The 18296-nt window shown below is 36.9% G+C and overlaps 3 protein-coding genes and 1 pseudogene across 3 annotated transcripts; 1 reads left to right on the top strand and 3 right to left on the bottom strand.

The window, feature by feature from the left end:
* The first annotated feature begins 3018 nt into the window (after positions 1–3018).
* Positions 3019–3417, top strand: LOC146904575 (uncharacterized). Its single transcript, XM_085728319.1, has one exon. It carries the CDS (start codon positions 3019–3021, stop codon positions 3415–3417), a length of 399 nt encoding a protein of 132 aa, XP_085584445.1.
* Positions 3418–8185: 4768 nt separating this feature from the next.
* On the bottom strand, positions 8186–8947 carry LOC146904574 (uncharacterized). The gene has a single exon (XM_085728318.1). The coding sequence runs from the start codon at positions 8945–8947 to the stop codon at positions 8186–8188; it is 762 nt and encodes a 253-aa protein (XP_085584444.1).
* A 1240-nt stretch (positions 8948–10187) lies between these two features.
* Positions 10188–11238, bottom strand: LOC146904573 (uncharacterized). The gene is made up of 2 exons (XM_085728317.1): positions 10461–11238; positions 10188–10249 (listed from the first exon to the last, which is right to left on the bottom strand). Exons 1-2 carry the CDS (start codon positions 11236–11238, stop codon positions 10188–10190), a joined length of 840 nt encoding a protein of 279 aa, XP_085584443.1.
* Positions 11239–12365: 1127 nt separating this feature from the next.
* On the bottom strand, positions 12366–18034 carry LOC146904572 (uncharacterized; annotated as a pseudogene).
* Positions 18035–18296: the final 262 nt, after the last annotated feature.

Here is an 18296-nt window from a genome sequence, read left to right as displayed (position 1 = left end):
TTGTTTAATACTAGAAAGGGAGTATAGTTTTGAGGTGTGTTTCTTATGTTCTTGATTTAGCTTTTTTCGATTTTTGGATTGGAAAGGGTTTGCTGTGTTGTACCTTTGTTGGTTGGTTCATTAGAGTCACATGCATGGGAAGGTCAAATTTGAAAATTAATACAAATACAAATGAGCGCATAAAGTTAAAATGAGGTAAGTATGTAGTATGGATTGGATACTGATTTATCAACATTCTTTTTATATTTTTATTTTAAAAGAATTTGATTGTAATTTTGAAAAGAATGAGTCATTATATTCTTAAAAAAATGACCACACCGTCTTTTATTTACTGATGGATTAATGTCTAAAGAATATTAACTTTGTAACTATAGCAAATAGCTTATCTAATCTAAATGTTGACAACGTCAATGAGGGTGTGCATAGGCTAAAATGAGGGTATATTCAGTCACTTGGTGGCAAAGAAATCAATCAATAAAGATATGCAATATTAAATCAATACAAATAAATCCCAAAAAGGAAAATTGCTTGCAGCAAGGATTTTTCCACTTTTGCAAAAGGGAAAGAATTGTGTTGCGAATTCGATGAGAAAACACACCAATAACAAACTTGATGTGTGGAGCAAGAGATAATTAAGCAACCAAAATCAAAGTGTATGGAAGTTATAATCACAAACAAAAGTAGAAAACAACAGCGAGGGAAAAGGAAGAGAGAACACAAAAGAATTTGTTGACCCAGTTCGGTCCAAATTGACCTAGTCTGGGGGGGGGGGGGGGGGGGGGGGGGGGGGGAAAGAGCAGCCCTTCGTTCCACTATATGATGAGTAACTTTACAAAAGAGATATCAATGGGTTACAAGAATACGTCTCCCGCCTAATTCTACCCAAAGTCCCAATCTCTTCCCGTGACCAAGAGACTCAATCCTAATAGTGTTTCCCAAGGTGAATCAACCTTCAAACCCTAGTTTGTTGCCAAGAGACAAACTCTATACAAACCCTAGTTTGATTTCTAAACCCTTGTTTCAGCCCCCTCTATTTCTCAAGATTTACACTGATACAATGTCTATATTTATAGTAAAAGAATCCTCAATAAAACTGGAACAAATCTAGGCCCGAAAATAAGTTTCTATTTTATTTTCTGCTGTCAAAATCGGCCACCGTGCTCACCAAATCGGCCAACGATTTTTACAGAACCAACAGACAAAAAAACAGAGTCCAAAATCGGCCACCGTGCTCTGAAAATCGGCCACCGATTTTCTGCTATCAGAATTCCAATTTCTTCAATTTTGAGGCACACTTTCACAACAAATTGGCTTATTATCAAAAACTCTATTGGTCGTATTTTAATTGTATATACTTAATATTCTAATTGTAGATGAGCTATGTTTCATTTTACATTAAGTTTGACAATTGAAGGTTAAATGGATAATTGCAAATTGATAATTAAATCAAAGGTAAAATTGATTGTTGAGAACCCACTTAGAGTTGGTGTTTTTAATACATAAAAAGAAAGAGGAAGATAAAAGAAGACTAAGTCTAATACTAAAGTCATCAATTTTTTTTATACCCATTTTGCTAATCATTGCTCCATTTTATAGAAGGTTAAGAGAATATTTTTTTGTTAGAATTATCTCTTATATATTAGATCAAGTGACACATGTCCATCTTCTCTAACCAATTGTTGATTCCACTTTAATGACTTGACTTTGCTTATATTTAGATCATAACAGTCACTTTCTCACTTTCTCACCATCAAGGTCGTATTTCATTCGTCCATTGGGACTACCCTCACCATCAAGGTCGTATTTCTCAAACTCTACTGCGTTTGAATGAATAACCTTGTCCGAATCTCCTGAGCTTGGATTAAACACCAAGCCGTCTTCCTTCAAATGAATCAAGTTGTCCACATCTCCTTCAATGATAGATGAGATCCAGAGCATAAAGTTGAGAAAGATAAGCTCCACTTGTTTATTCATTGTGGTGTGGTGTGTGAATACCGATAATTTCCTACAAATATCAACCATAAAAAATAATTAGTGCATATGGCTTAACAACATGAAAGTTAGGGCCGTGTTCTTTGAGGGTGGAAACTCCAAAATTTGGGCACCCAAAATATATTTTTTGTTTATATCATGAAAAGAAAACAGGAATATATATTAATAACGCTGGAAATATTTCATTTATGTAGGAGCAGCCTAGTGGCAATGCATAGTGGAAGAAGCTTTGTGGTCCTGGGTTTAAGTCCCCTCAAATGTTACTTAATGTTACTTCTTGTTACTTAATGTTACTTCTTTTCTTTCATTAATTTTTTTCCACAATATTCCCCTCATCTAAATTTTAATACTTCTTTTCTTTCATTAATTTTTTTTCCACAATATTCCCCTCATCTAAATTTTAATTCTTCCATTAATTTTCTGTTTCCAGCATATTCCCCCTCATCTAAATTTTACTTCTTTCATCAATTTCTTTTCCAGCGTATAATACAGTCAAAATATCCAAATGTCCTTCAGACTCTATTATTTCCTTAATTCAGTTCACTCCTCAACCTATTAAGCTACATATTTAGAAATAAAAATACAATATAACTATTTGTCTGTAACAAGATGACTATAAAGTTGGTTGATGGGTACTCCACAAATCATGCTGATCAATGCACTATTTGCCACAATTCATGGAGGTGTGGCTGAAAAATATGAAGTGAAGAATACACACAATAAACACTTGCCAACTGTATCGGAAAACTTTCGCTATGCTATCTCTCTCGCTGTAAATAGCATTTTCCAAGACACACATAAAAATAAATGATATTGTTTTATTTTATGTTAACCTCGGGTTCTTTGAGAAAATATCCCCGGTAATCTAGAGTTCGGCCGGAATGTAACTAAAGTTTAACTGATGATTGTTTCATTGACGTTCTCTTCAACAATTCGTCCTTATTAACAATATCATACTAACAAAACAACTCGTGCTACTCCCTGCTAATTTTTTTTCATTTGTTTTTGTTTTTTATTTCTCCATTTATGAATCGAAGAGAAGGTGGGTTTTGGTATAGGGTGTTGGTGGCGAGGTATGGTGAGGAGGCAGGGCGGTTGGAGGTACGGGGCCAGAGTGTCTCTTCTTGGTGGAGGGAAATAGCGAAGATTAAGGATGGGGTTGGCGAAGCAAAGGGGGGTTGGTTTGCAGAGAGGGTGTCGAAGAGGGTAGGTGATGGTACGAGTACTTTCTTTTGGTATGACAGGTGGCTAGGTGATGTTCCTTTACGTATGCGGTTTAGTCGTTTATTCGATTTAGCGAGTAATAAGTCGAGTACGGTGGATGGTATGTTCTCTCTTGGTTGGGAGGAAGGAGGTGGGGCGTGGAGTTGGAGGAGAAGATTGTGGGCGTGTGATGAGGAGTTGGTAGAGGAGTGTAGGCAATAACTTAATGGTGTTGTTTTGCAGTATGATGTTTCTGACAGGTGGCAGTGGGACTCCGACATTGATGGTGGTTACACGTGTAACACCCCATTTTCCCAACATAAAAATTTCATCATAAATCAGAGTATTTTAAAATCATAACAGAGTGTCACATACTTCTTGAAAAATCATAAAATGGATAATAATAATTATCTCTCAAATTCAACATCAAATTCTAAAACCATGCAGCGGAAGTGTTATGAATATTATAAGTGGATGTCCATATAGCAATTGGGTTACTGGGTCATATTATTAGCTTACTGGGCTATATTGTGCTTGCTCCCCAAGTCATTGGTGCTTGTTCTCAAAGTCATTGTATTTCTCTATAAATAGAGCTCATATGTAACTTAATTGTACATCACAAGAGAATAATATAATCATCTCTCTTCACGTTCTTTCTCCTTCTCTACTTCTCTCTACATTATTCTTGTTCCTATTTCTTTAGTTTCATAACAGTTAATGACTTTTTCCGAAATATTCATAATTTGATTGACTTAATTAAGAGCATTCTACAAAGTCATCAAGACTAATTTCATAGTTTACTATAATTTTTTCAAAGTGTGTTTGAATAGGATAATTATATGGATATTTCTAGTCACACCCCAAGTATTTGTGGTTACACCCGATATTGACAAATATACCCTTAATTCCATTTTAAATTTTCAACCACACTATCGTTTGTTTTTCTTTCCTTTTTCTCCACTTTCCTTTGTCTTCCTCTCCCCTTGATTTTCCTCTTCCTTTGTCACCCTATTCCTCTCACTTTCCAATTCAAACCATTTTCATAAGTTTTTTTTCATTTTCAATCCACAATTTTACAGAACAAAAAATGTGTAAATTGAATTATGTCAATCCAATTCACATATTCCTATTCCTCTTCCCAGTTCCTTTGTTTCAATTAATTTGTTATATTAATCTGATTCAAGATTTGGTGAATTCGGTTACGTTAATTCAATAAAATGAACAGATTAAGTGATGTGTAATAGGCTAATAGTTGTGCTTGTAAGCCTTCCGTGATTGCCTTTGTCTTATTCTGCAGTTACGTGAATTCAAATAAATTGTGTTCACGTAGTGACAATTCAAGTGCATATCACACATTTGCAACAAAAACCACTTATGTACGTGAATTGAACTCACGTAGGTGTACGTAAATTGAATTTATGGGAGTTAAATGGGTGCGTGTCGTACATGTGTTGTGAGAATGGACAGTTTTGGTATTATAAACTCTTTTTGGGGTGGATAGTTTAAGAGTGTAACTAGAAAAAGTCTAATTATATAGATTCTAAAAAAAATTAGAATTTTAACCCATTTAAATGTTTCAATCGAGTTTTCTTCATCTCTAAATTTTTTTATTTGGATAGAGCAATAAAATTCATTGTTCTTAATTTTGTTCGACTGTTATATTATTAAAATATTTTAGATGAAAATATAAATTATAAATATTTTAGATGAAAATATAAATTATATAATGAAAAGTGATTTCAAATGTGAGCTTTAAAAGATTTGTGACATATTTTAAATTTGAAAAAGTTGAGTGCTCATTTTAAAATATATAAAATAGGGATCAATTTGCAAACTTTTGGGATTAACTTGTAAATTTTAAAAATTTATTGGGACCAATTTAATGATTTATACATCAATAACAACCAAGTTTTATCCCATAAAATGAAACCTGACTACACGAATCAAATGTCTTAATTTTCTAACATATATTATATTCTTGTCAAGCTCATTAATATCTAAATAGGTATAGTCTCTTTTAAGGACCAATTTATAAAAATACAAATAAAATAGGGACCATTTTTTTAAAAACATAGTGACCAGTTTGCAAAAAGAAAGACTAATGCGTAAGATAGAAACCAATTTTACCAATTTAAAAGAATTACAAAAACGAATATGAGATTCTCATTTAGCAGAGTAATGATTGAATTTCAAATTTTTGGTTTTTAAAGGGTATATTTGACAAAATACATCCTAAATTCCTTTCATTTTAATTTTTTTTAATAAATTTATCATTCAAACAATACAATTTACATTAAAAAAATTGTTTTATTGTCTCCGTGAGCTTAGCTCACTTGGTAAGGGATAATGCATTTTTTATGCAGGGGTCGGGGTTCGAACCCCAGACACCCCACTTATTCACCTTTAAGGTGAATTTCTCTAGCCGCTAGACTTCTTGACCAAAAAAAAAATTGTTTTTTACTCTAAAACTACATTCTCTAAAACTACATTAGCTCAAAAAGTTCATCATCCAAACACACTTTAAGAGTTATTCTTTCATTTGGGATTATACTCTTTAATTTATCCAAAAAAAAAATACTTAATACACACGACAATAACAAATTTTAGTAAATAACAAAACACACTTCTCGTTTGGATTGACTTATTTTTGATCTTATGAAAAATAAAAAATTTAGTAAATCACAAAACACACTTCCCGTTTGGATTGACTTATTTTTGATCTTATGAATAATAGTTTATGCAAATAAATAATAAGCTTTTATGCTAATCTTATAATACATAATTGAATAATGAACAACAATAATTATAAAAAAAAAATACAGCAGTAATGTATCAAATTTAAATCCGAAAAGACTACGATGCTATTCAAACTTACTCTTTTGGCGTAAGTGAAAAGAGTAGGTTTTAATATACAAAGTGAGTGAGCAGTCCAATGTCGACTAAGAATAAACTAAATGAATGATTTATAAAAAAAATGTGCTTAAATATTCAATGTCTTAAGATTTTATGTGAAGACGTGGTTTACATAATACTCCTAACATAAGGGATGAAGATTCTCAAAATAAGACTCAAAGACAGATAGGTTAATAAACAATGTAGCAGAGTATAGGAACCCAAAAAATTACTGATAATAAAATAAGAGGAAACAAAACAAAATGCAGAAGGGAACCTTGTGATGCTAGAGCTAGAGATAAATACACCAATTGTATTTTTATTCGTATCTGGTAATTCTCAGTGTATCAAGATACTCGAGGCGCTCGGTTGTTAACCGATTGGTCGTAGGTTCAAATCCCCTACTTAGGGTACGCCGGAAGATTTAAAAACGTGCCTGACTAGAACATGTCTTATTTCTCATTTCCATCTAGCATCTCCTTTACACAAAATTGATGCAAGTTTTCATACATTTTTTTCCATTTGTTAACCATCTGTACTGACTTTTGGCAATCACGTTTTAGTTTCTCTATCTATCTCCATTTCAAAAGCAGCAGCAGAACCTTGACTCTGATACATAAGTTAAAAGAGATGTTAACTCACAAACAGGATTAAATAATAACTATCCTTTAAATAATGAGTTTAATTTTGATATATTGTCAGTGTAAAAAGCTTTACAACGTCAGCAAATCGCAACCAACCATGTGACTTTAGAAGTAAGTTATGATTACAGGTCATGCTCTGCATGGGATACAATTCAAGGGAACGAACCATCAGTCATGGCTGGTAATGGACAGATTCAATGGATCTTGGAAAGTGGGGCGTCTCATCACACGATCCCTTCTTCCTTCATACTAGAGGATATAAGTGTATATTGACAATGTATACAAATTAAATCCTTAAATAATAAAAACTAATAGTTGTGAATATTTTCTAGTGTGAACCAGGTATTCTCTATGCGCAACTTCAGAAACCAATCCCTCAAGTCGCATAGGATCACAATGGATAACAAATCTCTCCCTCAATAGATTTAACATTACTACATTCCTAGGACTGAATTCGGACCCAAGGTCTTCGGTTAAACGGGAAAATATCTCTTACTATCTCATCAAAATAATCTTAGGTCATGATAGCTATGAATATTAAAGATACACAACCATCATTATATACAAACCTAAAAGTCCTTACAATAACTAAAAATCACATGAGAACAAAGGTATGAACCATTCATGTCCATGCATCTCTTGCTACCCCAAGACTGACGATTAGGACAGTGAAAATATAAAAAACTGAACCGTAAAACAAACTGAACTGCACTGAAAGAAGAAAACTGTTTTTGTGACTTCATGAAGTAAACTGGGATTTCAAAACACAATTCACCAACTGACACCTTAATCTTTAGTTCGATTATTTACGAAATTCAAAACATACATGGCATTAACAGTTTGGTTTACGGTAAACGAAACAGTCCGGTTATAAACTGAAACCATGGTGCACCGAAGCAATTAAACCATTCAGTTCAATTTTCCTAAACTATATTTCTGGTTCAGCTCAGTTGTTTTCGAGAACTGAACTATTCATCGATTGAATTTGCACATTTTTCCAAATGGGTTAAATAAGCTTCCTTCTTTTCTAAGGCTGCTTGTTATGATTAATTGAGTCATTTTCTTGTCTAAGAACAAGAATATTATTTATTGGTCCTGCAACATTCAAAAGATTGACATTAAATGTAAAGAATGTATGCTTAAGCACACTCAACGTTGAAAACAAATGTGATTAATACTGCATCCTGAAAGTGATTCAGTCATGAAAACGAAACATGCCAATAGGGTCTAAACTAGAACAAGTACACCCGATATGAGCATGCAGGTTCGATATATATAAACGCAAATCAAATCCAATCCTAATATGGCATCCATTCCTTTTAAAGGAAGACAAATCAAATAAACATGAAAGAAAGTCGCTTAGACAAAAAAAAAAAAAAACCAAGAGTGCACACTCGGAAGAACACACTCGGCAGAAGTAAAGGAATAAGATGCATGAGAGTCAAATATCACAACTAATAACGATTGTTGGTTAAGGAAACATGTTGGCGTTTCAGTTGGCGTTCTTCTTGATCCTTCTTCAAGCTCTCCTCTGCAATGAAACTCTTGTGCACTAATGCGCCATATCTAGTGAACTCAACTGGGCCTATGGTTTTTCTGATATCAGGCCTTAGTCCCCGCTCAAATCGATAAATCATCATCTTCTCTTCTGGGGCGTAATACCTAGCTAACTCTTCGAATTTGGCCACATACTCCGCCACTGACATACCTCCTTGCCGAAGATCCATAAATTCTTCTCTTTTCTGTTCTGGTATAAACTTTGGAAAATACCTATCAAGGAACAATTCTTGAAATTTTTCCCAGTTCATTGGCTTTCCCTTAGCCATCAAGCAGGATTTTGCCAAGTTCCACCAATTATTTGCTGCTCCCTTAAGCATATATGCAGCAAAAGTTACCTTTTGTTTGTCCGTGCATTGCACAACTTCAAAAATCTTATTCAATTCATCTAGCCAAGATTGGGCTTCCAATGGATCGTGCCCTCCGGTGAAAGGTGGAGGCTTGAGCTTGTAAAAGTCAAAGAAGACTCGATTCGGGGCTTCAGGTGGAGGAGGTTGAACTAGGCCATCGATTTCAGCAAGGCGATTCACCAAATTAATGGCAACGGCTGTTTGTTCTTGGATAACTTGCATCATCTGCTCCCAACGGTCTTCATTAGGTTTCTGCGGTGCTTGAGCATTTCTCCTAGGACTACCATGACGCCCTGAATTCGCTGCCATAATTCTGCATAAAGTGCACAGATATTAAGTTGATTAGTCCTGGATTAGTTAAAATGTAGACTGTTGTGCACAAATCTGGTTGTATTTGTCTTTAATTTCTTACCAATAAATTTTTTTATACAGTAAAACAACACCCCATTTTCCCAACATAAAAATTTCATCATAAATCAGAGTATTTTAAAATCATAACAGAGTGTCACATACTTCTTGAAAAATCATAAAATGGATAATAATAATTATCTCTCAAATTCAACATCAAATTCTAAAACCATGCAGCGGAAAATAATTCAGCATACTAAGTCTTGGCACGCAGGCCTTATCAAAAATCTCATAAAATAGTTCAATACTCAATCATAAAAGGGTTCATAAAAGACACGTAAGGAATAGATATGAAAGCAAGTCCCATCCCGTTACGTATCAGAGCACCTAGACACAAAGTGAGGAGTCCACTCATGAACACTTCTAGTCTTTATTACCTGCAAGTTACCCATACGAAGGGCAACATTTTCAAGCAGAAGGGGTGAGATTTCGCAGTCAATAAATTAAGCATGTAATTCATTAAAATGCATTTAGCAACATAAAACATTATTAACATATCAAACATTTATCATTTAGCATATTATCATTTGATAATCAAATATCATCATCATATATCATCATCATTAAATATCATGTTCAACTTAACACTCGACTCGACAACACGACTCAACTTGACAATGCAACTCTTATCAACTTAACAACTTAACAACTTTAAACCATCGTGAAACTTCTTGATATGTAAATGCATGCGGTACCAATCAGCAACGTAAATGAGCGTAATTAGGCTCTCGACATGTGAGCACAAAGGCTTCCGGGCCAAAAGCCCCCAACTTTAATGAGCACAAAGGCTGCCGGGCCTAAAGCCCCCAACTTTAATGAGCACAAAGGTTGCCGGGCCTAAAGCCCCCAACTTTAATGAGCACAAAGGCTGCCGGGCCTAAAGCCCCCAACTTTAATGAGTATGCAATGGACTCAATCTTACAACAACTTAGTCAACAACGTGAACATCTTATACAACTCATAATTATGTACAACTTCTTAAATTCTGACGACTTAGACCGACTCATGCAACTTCAAGACATTAACAGTCAACAGTAGAAAACAGCAGCAAGATACAGCATATAATAATACTTGAATGCATTAACACCATCTAAGGAATGAATTACATCAGCATAAATATCATAAAACATCATAATATCACTCATGCACCATCACTACTAATCTCAGTCACCTGGACAGACTTCTGGAACTTCTGGAAGTATCCTAAACAACCCTTTTTCTTACTTCTAAGGTCAACTCACGACTACACGTGCGAAAGGATCGCATCGGGACAATTTTGGGCAACTAACAGCCTAACTCGCAGTGGCGAGTAACTTTGCTCGCAATGGCGAGCAAAGGGTGCACTCTGGGATTCCTAAAGTCCTTGCTCGCAATGGCGAGCTATCCTGCTCGCAATGGCGAGCTTAGAGGTCACTCGCAGTTGCGAGTTGTGTTGCTCGCAGTGGCGAGTTCTGGTTCCTAGCTCGCAGTTGCGAGTGTTCTTCTTGATCCTTCTTCAAGCTCTCCTCTGCAATGAAACTCTTGTGCACTAATGCGCCATATCTAGTGAACTCAACTAGGCCTATGGTTTTTCTGATATCAGGCCTTAGTCCCCGCTCAAATCGATAAATCATCATCTTCTCTTCTGGGGCATAATACCTAGCTAACTCTTCGAATTTGGCCACATACTCCGCCACTGACATACCTCCTTGCCGAAGATCCATAAATTCTTCTCTTTTCTGTTCTGGTATAAACTTTGGAAAATACCTATCAAGGAACAATTCTTGAAATTTTTCCCAGTTCATTGGCTTTCCCTTAGCCATCAAGCAGGATTTTGCCAAGTTCCACCAATTATTTGCTGCTCCCTTAAGCATATATGCAGCAAAAGTTACCTTTTGTTTGTCCGTGCATTGCACAACTTCAAAAATCTTATTCAATTCATCTAGCCAAGATTGGGCTTCCAATGGATCGTGCCCTCCGGTGAAAGGTGGAGGCTTGAGCTTGTAAAAGTCAAAGAAGACTCGATTCGGGGCTTCAGGTGGAGGAGGTTGAACTAGGCCATCGATTTCAGCAAGGCGATTCACCAAATTAATGGCAACGGCTGTTTGTTCTTGGATAACTTGCATCATCTGCTCCCAACGGTCTTCATTAGGTTTCTGCGGTGCTTGAACATTTCTCCTAGGACTACCATGACGCCCTGAATTCGCTGCCATAATTCTGCATAAAGTGCACAGATATTAAGTTGATTAGTCCTGGATTAGTTAAAATGTAGACTGTTGTGCACAAATCTGGTTGTATTTGTCTTTAATTTCTTACCAATAAATTTTTTTATACAGTAAAACAACACCCCATTTTCCCAACATAAAAATTTCATCATAAATCAGAGTATTTTAAAATCATAACAGAGTGTCACATACTTCTTGAAAAATCATAAAATGGATAATAATAATTATCTCTCAAATTCAACATCAAATTCTAAAACCATGCAGCGGAAAATAATTCAGCATACTAAGTCTTGGCACGCAGGCCTTATCAAAAATCTCATAAAATAGTTCAATACTCAATCATAAAAGGGTTCATAAAAGACACGTAAGGAATATATATGAAAGCAAGTCCCATCCCGTTACGTATCAGAGCACCTAGACACAAAGTGAGGAGTCCACTCATGAACACTTCTAGTCTTTATTACCTGCAAGTTACCCATACGAAGGGCAAGATTTTCAAGCAGAAGGGGTGAGATTTCGCAGTCAATAAATTAAGCATGTAATTCATTAAAATGCATTTAGCAACATAAAACATTATTAACATATCAAACATTTATCATTTAGCATATTATCATTTCATAATCAAATATCATCATCATATATCATCATCATTAAATATCATGTTCAACTTAACACTCGACTCGACAACACGACTCAACTTGACAATGCAACTCTTATCAACTTAACAACTTAACAACTTTAAACCATCGTGAAACTTCTTGATATGTAAATGCATGCGGTACCAATCAGCAACGTAAATGAGCGTAATTAGGCTCTCGACATGTGAGCACAAAGGCTTCCGGGCCAAAAGCCCCCAACTTTAATGAGCACAAAGGCTGCCGGGCCTAAAGCCCCCAACTTTAATGAGCACAAAGGCTGCCGGGCCTAAAGCCCCCAACTTTAATGAGCACAAAGGCTGCCGGGCCTAAAGCCCCCAACTTTAATGAGTATGCAATGGACTCAATCTTACAACAACTTAGTCAACAACGTGAACATCTTATACAACTCATAATTATGTACAACTTCTTAAATTCTGACGACTTAGACCGACTCATGCAACTTCAAGACATTAACAGTCAACAGCAGAAAACGGCAGCAAGATACAGCATATAATAATACTTGAATGCATTAACACCATCTAAGGAATGAATTACATCAGCATAAATATCATAAAACATCATAATATCACTCATGCACCATCACTACTAATCTCAGTCACCTGGACAGACTTCTGGAACTTCTGGAAGTATCCTAAACAACCCTTTTTCTTACTTCTAAGGTCAACTCACGACTACACGTGCGAAAGGATCGCATCGGGACAATTTTGGGCAACTAACAGCCTAACTCGCAGTGGCGAGTAACTTTGCTCGCAATGGCGAGCAAAGGGTGCACTCTGGGATTCCTAAAGTCCTTGCTCGCAATGGCGAGCTATCCTGCTCGCAATGGCGAGCTTAGAGGTCACTCGCAGTTGCGAGTTGTGTTGCTCGCAGTGGCGAGTTCTGGTTCCTAGCTCGCAGTTGCGAGTGTTCTTGCTCGCAGTTGCGAGCGATGAATGTCAGTACGGCCAGAAACCCTAAAATTACAACTTTTCATCTATCTTCATGATTCTTTCATCCAAATAGCTTCTAATTATCATCTTAGGCAATATCTAAGGTCTGTAAACTAATTTTGCATCAATCTAACATCTTTTCATGGTTCAATCATCAAAATCGATCTTAAACCTAATTCCCAATTCTCACCAAAACTCAACCTAATCATGCTAAATTCATTCTACAAAATTATATCCTTAATAATATTGAAAGTTAGTCTCACCCTTACCTGGTAATTGAAGAAAATCGACAGCCTCCTCTTGTTCTTCTCTCTTTCTGACTTTTTCTCCCTTTTCTCTAAAAACGTACGTTCTGCCTAAAAAAACTTTTCTCAACCTAACTCCTTCTATTTATAACCTCACTCTAATTTCTCTTTACACCTCTAAAAATGCTCTTTTCACATCACAGCCCAAATTCTAATATTTTTATTTTATTTTCATATCTTATTTTATTTAATAATAAAATAAGTCATAACAACTTCACAACATCATATACCCCACATAATTTATTTATAAATCATATAAACCACTCAACTTCATGAATCATAAAATTCACACATATCAATCATGAAAATCACTTAAATCATATATATAAATATATTTCTAATTAATCATATAATTAAGACAGGCGTTACAACTCTCCCCAACTTATAGAATTTTCGTCCTCGAAAATTTACCTCAAGCAAACAACTCTGGGTAAGACTCCATCATCTTACTCTCTAGCTCCCATGTCAAGCTTTCACCAGTCGTTCCACTCCAAACAACTCTCACTAGAGGTATCTCTTTGACTCTTAACGTCTTCATCTTGCGATCATCAATCCTCAAAGGTAAAGTCTCCACCATAAGGTTGTCTCTAACTTGCACATCATCACTCTGAATCACATGGGACGGGTCTGGAACATACTTCCTCAGCTGCGACACATGAAACACATCGTGCAAATTCGATAAATGCGGTGGTAATCCAACTCTATAAGCCACCGTGCCAATTCTCTCAGATATCTGATAAGGACCAATAAACTTTGGAGTCAACTTCTTTGACTTCAATGCACGACCAACACCGGTCGTTGGAGTAACTCTCAAGAACACATGGTCTCCCTCTTGAAACTCAAGGTCTTTCTTACGCTTATCATGGTAACTCTTCTGTCGACTCTGCGATGCTTTCATCTTCTCTTGAATCGTTTTCACCTTCTCAGTAGTCTGTTGAACAATTTCTGGTCCTAAAACCACACTTTCACCTGTCTCAAACCAACACAACGGAGTCCTACAAAAGTGCCATCCCAATACTTGAATGATAGCTGTTATTATAAGTGAACTCTATCAACGGGAGATGACTATCCCAAGTTCCACCTTGCTCAAGTACACATACTCTCAACAAATCTTCGAGTGATTGAATCGTTCTTTCCGACTGACCATCTATTTGGGGATGATAAGCCGAACTCAATCTCAACTTAGATCATAAAGCCTCTTGCAAACTCTTCCAAAATCTCGAAGTAAATCTTGGGTCTCTATCTGACACAATGCTTGAAGGTACACCATGCAACTTCACAATGTCTCGAATATAAATTTCCGCCAACTGAGCTACCGGAAAACTGATATTGATCGGAATGAAGTGTGTCGACTTCGTCAATCTATCAACAATCACCCAAATGGTGTCATTCCCTTTAGGAGTATTCGGCAAACTCGTCACAAAATCCATGGATATACCATCCCATTTCCACTCTGGTACATCTAACGGTGTCATCAATCCAGCAGGTTTCTGATGCTCTACCTTCGACTTCTGCCAAATCAGACAAGAGTACACAAATTGTGCTACATCACGTTTCAATCTAGACCACCAAAACAACTTATTCAAGTCATGATACATCTTTGTAGCTCCCGGATGAATACTTAAGCTACTCCTATGACTCTCTTCAAGAATCATCTTCTTTATCTCATCATCGTCTGGAATACAAATCCTACTTCGAAACCTCAACACACCTTGATCATCTACCTTGAAGTCACTATCTTCAGTTTGGTTACTAGCAACCAACAAGTCCAAAAACTTAACATCAGCCTTCTGCGCATCTTTAATATCTTTTAAGAAATCATTATCAATTTTCAGCATTCCTAGCTTAACGCTCTGAGACGACATTTCACAAACTAAGCTCATATCTCTAAACTGTTCAGGCAATTCAAATTCCTTCACCATCATAGCAGACATATGTAAACTCTTCCTACTTAAGGCATCCGCAACAACATTGGCTTTACCCGGATGGTAATTCAAACTAAAGTCATAATCTTTCAACAATTCGAGCCACCTTCGCTGTCTCATATTCAATTCCTTCTGATCAAACAAATACTTCAAGCTCTTGTGATCACTAAACACCTCAAATCTCGAACCATACAAGTAATGTCTCCAAATCTTAAGCACAAATACAACTGCAGCTAATTCAAGATCATGAGTAGGGTAATTTCGTTCATGGATTCTCAACTGTCTTGATGCATAAGCAACCACTTTACCATCTTGCATAAGCACACCGCCTAAGCCCAACTTGGACGCATCACAATACACCACAAAAGGTTCATCAAGTTTCGGCAAAATCAAAACTAGAGTCGTCGTCAATCGCTTCTTCAATTCATTAAAATTGTTCTCGCAATGTACATCCCACACAAAGGTTTTACCTTTACACGTCAACTGCGTTAACGGAAGTGCTAACTTAGAAAATCCTTCTATGAATCTTCGGTAGTAACCTGCTAGACCCAAAAAGCTTCTAATCTCTGTAACTGACTTAGGAGTCTCCCATTGTGATACTGCTTCAACTTTAGATGGATCGACTGCAATACCACTACCAGAAATAACATGGCCAAGCAAACTTACCTCATTCAACCAAAATTCACACTTAGACAATTTAGCATACAACTTCTTCTCTTTCAGCACTTGCAAGACAATCTTCAAATGTTCCACATGTTCTTCTTCTGTCTTAGAGTAAATCAGAATATCATCGATGAATACTACCACGAAGCGTTCCAGAAATGCATGAAAAATGCGATTCATATACTCCATAAACACGCCAGGCGCATTACTCACACCAAAAGGCATCACCTTATATTCATAATGTCCGTATCGCGTCCTAAAAGCCGTCTTCTGTATATCTTCATCCTTTACTTTAATCTGGTGATAACCCGACCTCAAGTCAATCTTGCTGAACACACGAGCACCCACTAACTGATCCATCAAGTTGTCAATTCGAGGAAGTGGATATCTATTCTTTATAGTTACTTTATTCAGTTGTCGATAATCAATGCACAACCTCATACTTCCATCTTTCTTCTTAACCAACAATATCGGCTCTCCCCAAGGTGAAACACTCGGTCTTATGAACTTCTTATCTAGCAAATCTTCCAACTGTTTCTTCAACTCAGCCAACTCAGAAGCTGACATACGGTAAGGTGTCATAGACACAGGCTTCGTTCCCGGAACAAGATCAATAGAAAATTCAACTTCTCTCTCCGGTGGTACATCAGGAATTTCATCAGGAAAAACTTCAGGAAAATCGCACACCACTTGCAATTTATCAATCACTGCTTGATTCTCCAAAGATAAGGATGCCATCAAGGAAAACATCAAGATTCCATCGCGTTCTAATTGCTTCAGCTGCTTGGTAGACAAAAATTCCGCTCCACTTTCCTCTTCAGCAGAAGAGAAACGCACCGATTTACTAAAACAATTAATGAGGACGTGATTGTACTCTAACTAGTTCATACCAAGAATCACATCCATTCCGCTCAAAGGTAGACAAACTAAATCAATCTCAAAATCACGATCAAACATAGACAAAGGACACCGTAAACAAACAAGAGAAGTGGTCACCGAACCCTTAGCTGGAGTTTCGACAACCATTTCTCCATTCATATCAGACATAGTAAGGCCCAACTTAGAAGCACAATCAAAAGCAACAAAACAATGTGTAGCACCAGTATCAATAATAGCAACTAAAGGAGTATTGTTAATATAACAAGTACCTCTGATCAAATGATCCTCATTTTCAGTCTGAGTACCAGTCAAAGCAAACACTTTCCCTCTGGTCTGAGCCTTCTTCGGATTCTTGCCTTGAGACCCAATATGACCCTCTTCATTGCAGTTAAGACACACAATGTCTCCATGCTTACACTCTGCAAGTGTATGTCCTTTACTACCACAACGAAAGCATCGTTTAATATCCTTAGTGCAAGCATTACTCTTATGGCCTTTCTTGCCGCAAGTGAAACAAACAATCTCCGCACCAGCATCTTTCTTATTTGACCTTCTTTCATCATTAGCTCTTCCTTTTCCTTTGTCAGCAGGAGCACTGTAAGGCTTTGGACGACTTTGCTGGCCCTTACCCCTCTTCTCACTCATAATCTTATAATGAGCTTTGCTATCATCTTCATAGATTCTGCATCTGCTCACCAAAGCAGAAAAGTCACGGATCTGTTGGTAACCAATGGCTCGCTTAATATCAGCACGCAAACCATTCTCAAACTTGATACACTTAGAGAACTCAGCATTGTCCCCGGTATAGTGTGGATAGAACTGAGCCAGCTCCACAAACTTTGCTGCATACTCTGTCACCGACATGTTTCCTTGCTTCAGCTCAAGGAACTCGATCTCTTTTCTTCCGCGAACATCTTCATGAAAATATCTGTTTAGGAACTCTCTCTTAAACACAGCCCAAGTAATAACTGCATCATTCTGCTCTAGGGTAGGTTGGAGGCTCACCCACCAGTCATCAGCTTCCTCAGCCAGCATATGCGTTCCAAAACGCACCTTCTGATCATCAGTACATTGCATAACTCTGAAAATTCTTTCAACCTCTTTGAGCCACGTCTGTGCTCCATCAGGGTCGTACCTTCCCTTGAAAGTAGGAGGGTGATTTCTCAGAAAGGTCTCCAACATTCTCACATCAACATTCGCACCAGCACCAGCATTTGGATGTTGTCCCACAGCTTGGGCTACAGCTTCCAAAGCAGCAGTAATTGCATCATCATTTCTTTCAGTCATTCTAGTCCTCTTATAGCAGATAAAATTCGCAGCCTCCAGGTCTCTTCTCTGCACAACACACAACAATTAGAATAACATAATAATGGTATTCCAACTGCTTAAGACACAACTCGACTCACTACTTGGTCGGACGGACCGACCTGCTCTGATACCAATTGTAACACCCCATTTTCCCAACATAAAAATTTCATCATAAATCAGAGTATTTTAGGCATGGCAACAAAACCCATGCCCATGGGTACCCGCCCAAACCAACCCCGATTTGACGGGTTTTCCCCGATTTGACTGGGTTTGGATATGGGTTTGGGTTTTTCTCGATTTCATAATACGGGTACGGGACGGGTAACGGGGATATATGTACCCACCCCGAACCCATACCCAAAACCTACCCGAATGTAG

This window comes from Medicago sativa, chromosome 7, assembly GCF_051527215.1.
Source record: "Medicago sativa cultivar Bolivia chromosome 7, Bolivia_mono, whole genome shotgun sequence".
In the NCBI taxonomy this organism is placed as follows: Eukaryota; Viridiplantae; Streptophyta; class Magnoliopsida; order Fabales; family Fabaceae; genus Medicago; species Medicago sativa.
This window is presented reverse-complemented; position numbering and strand designations above follow the sequence as displayed.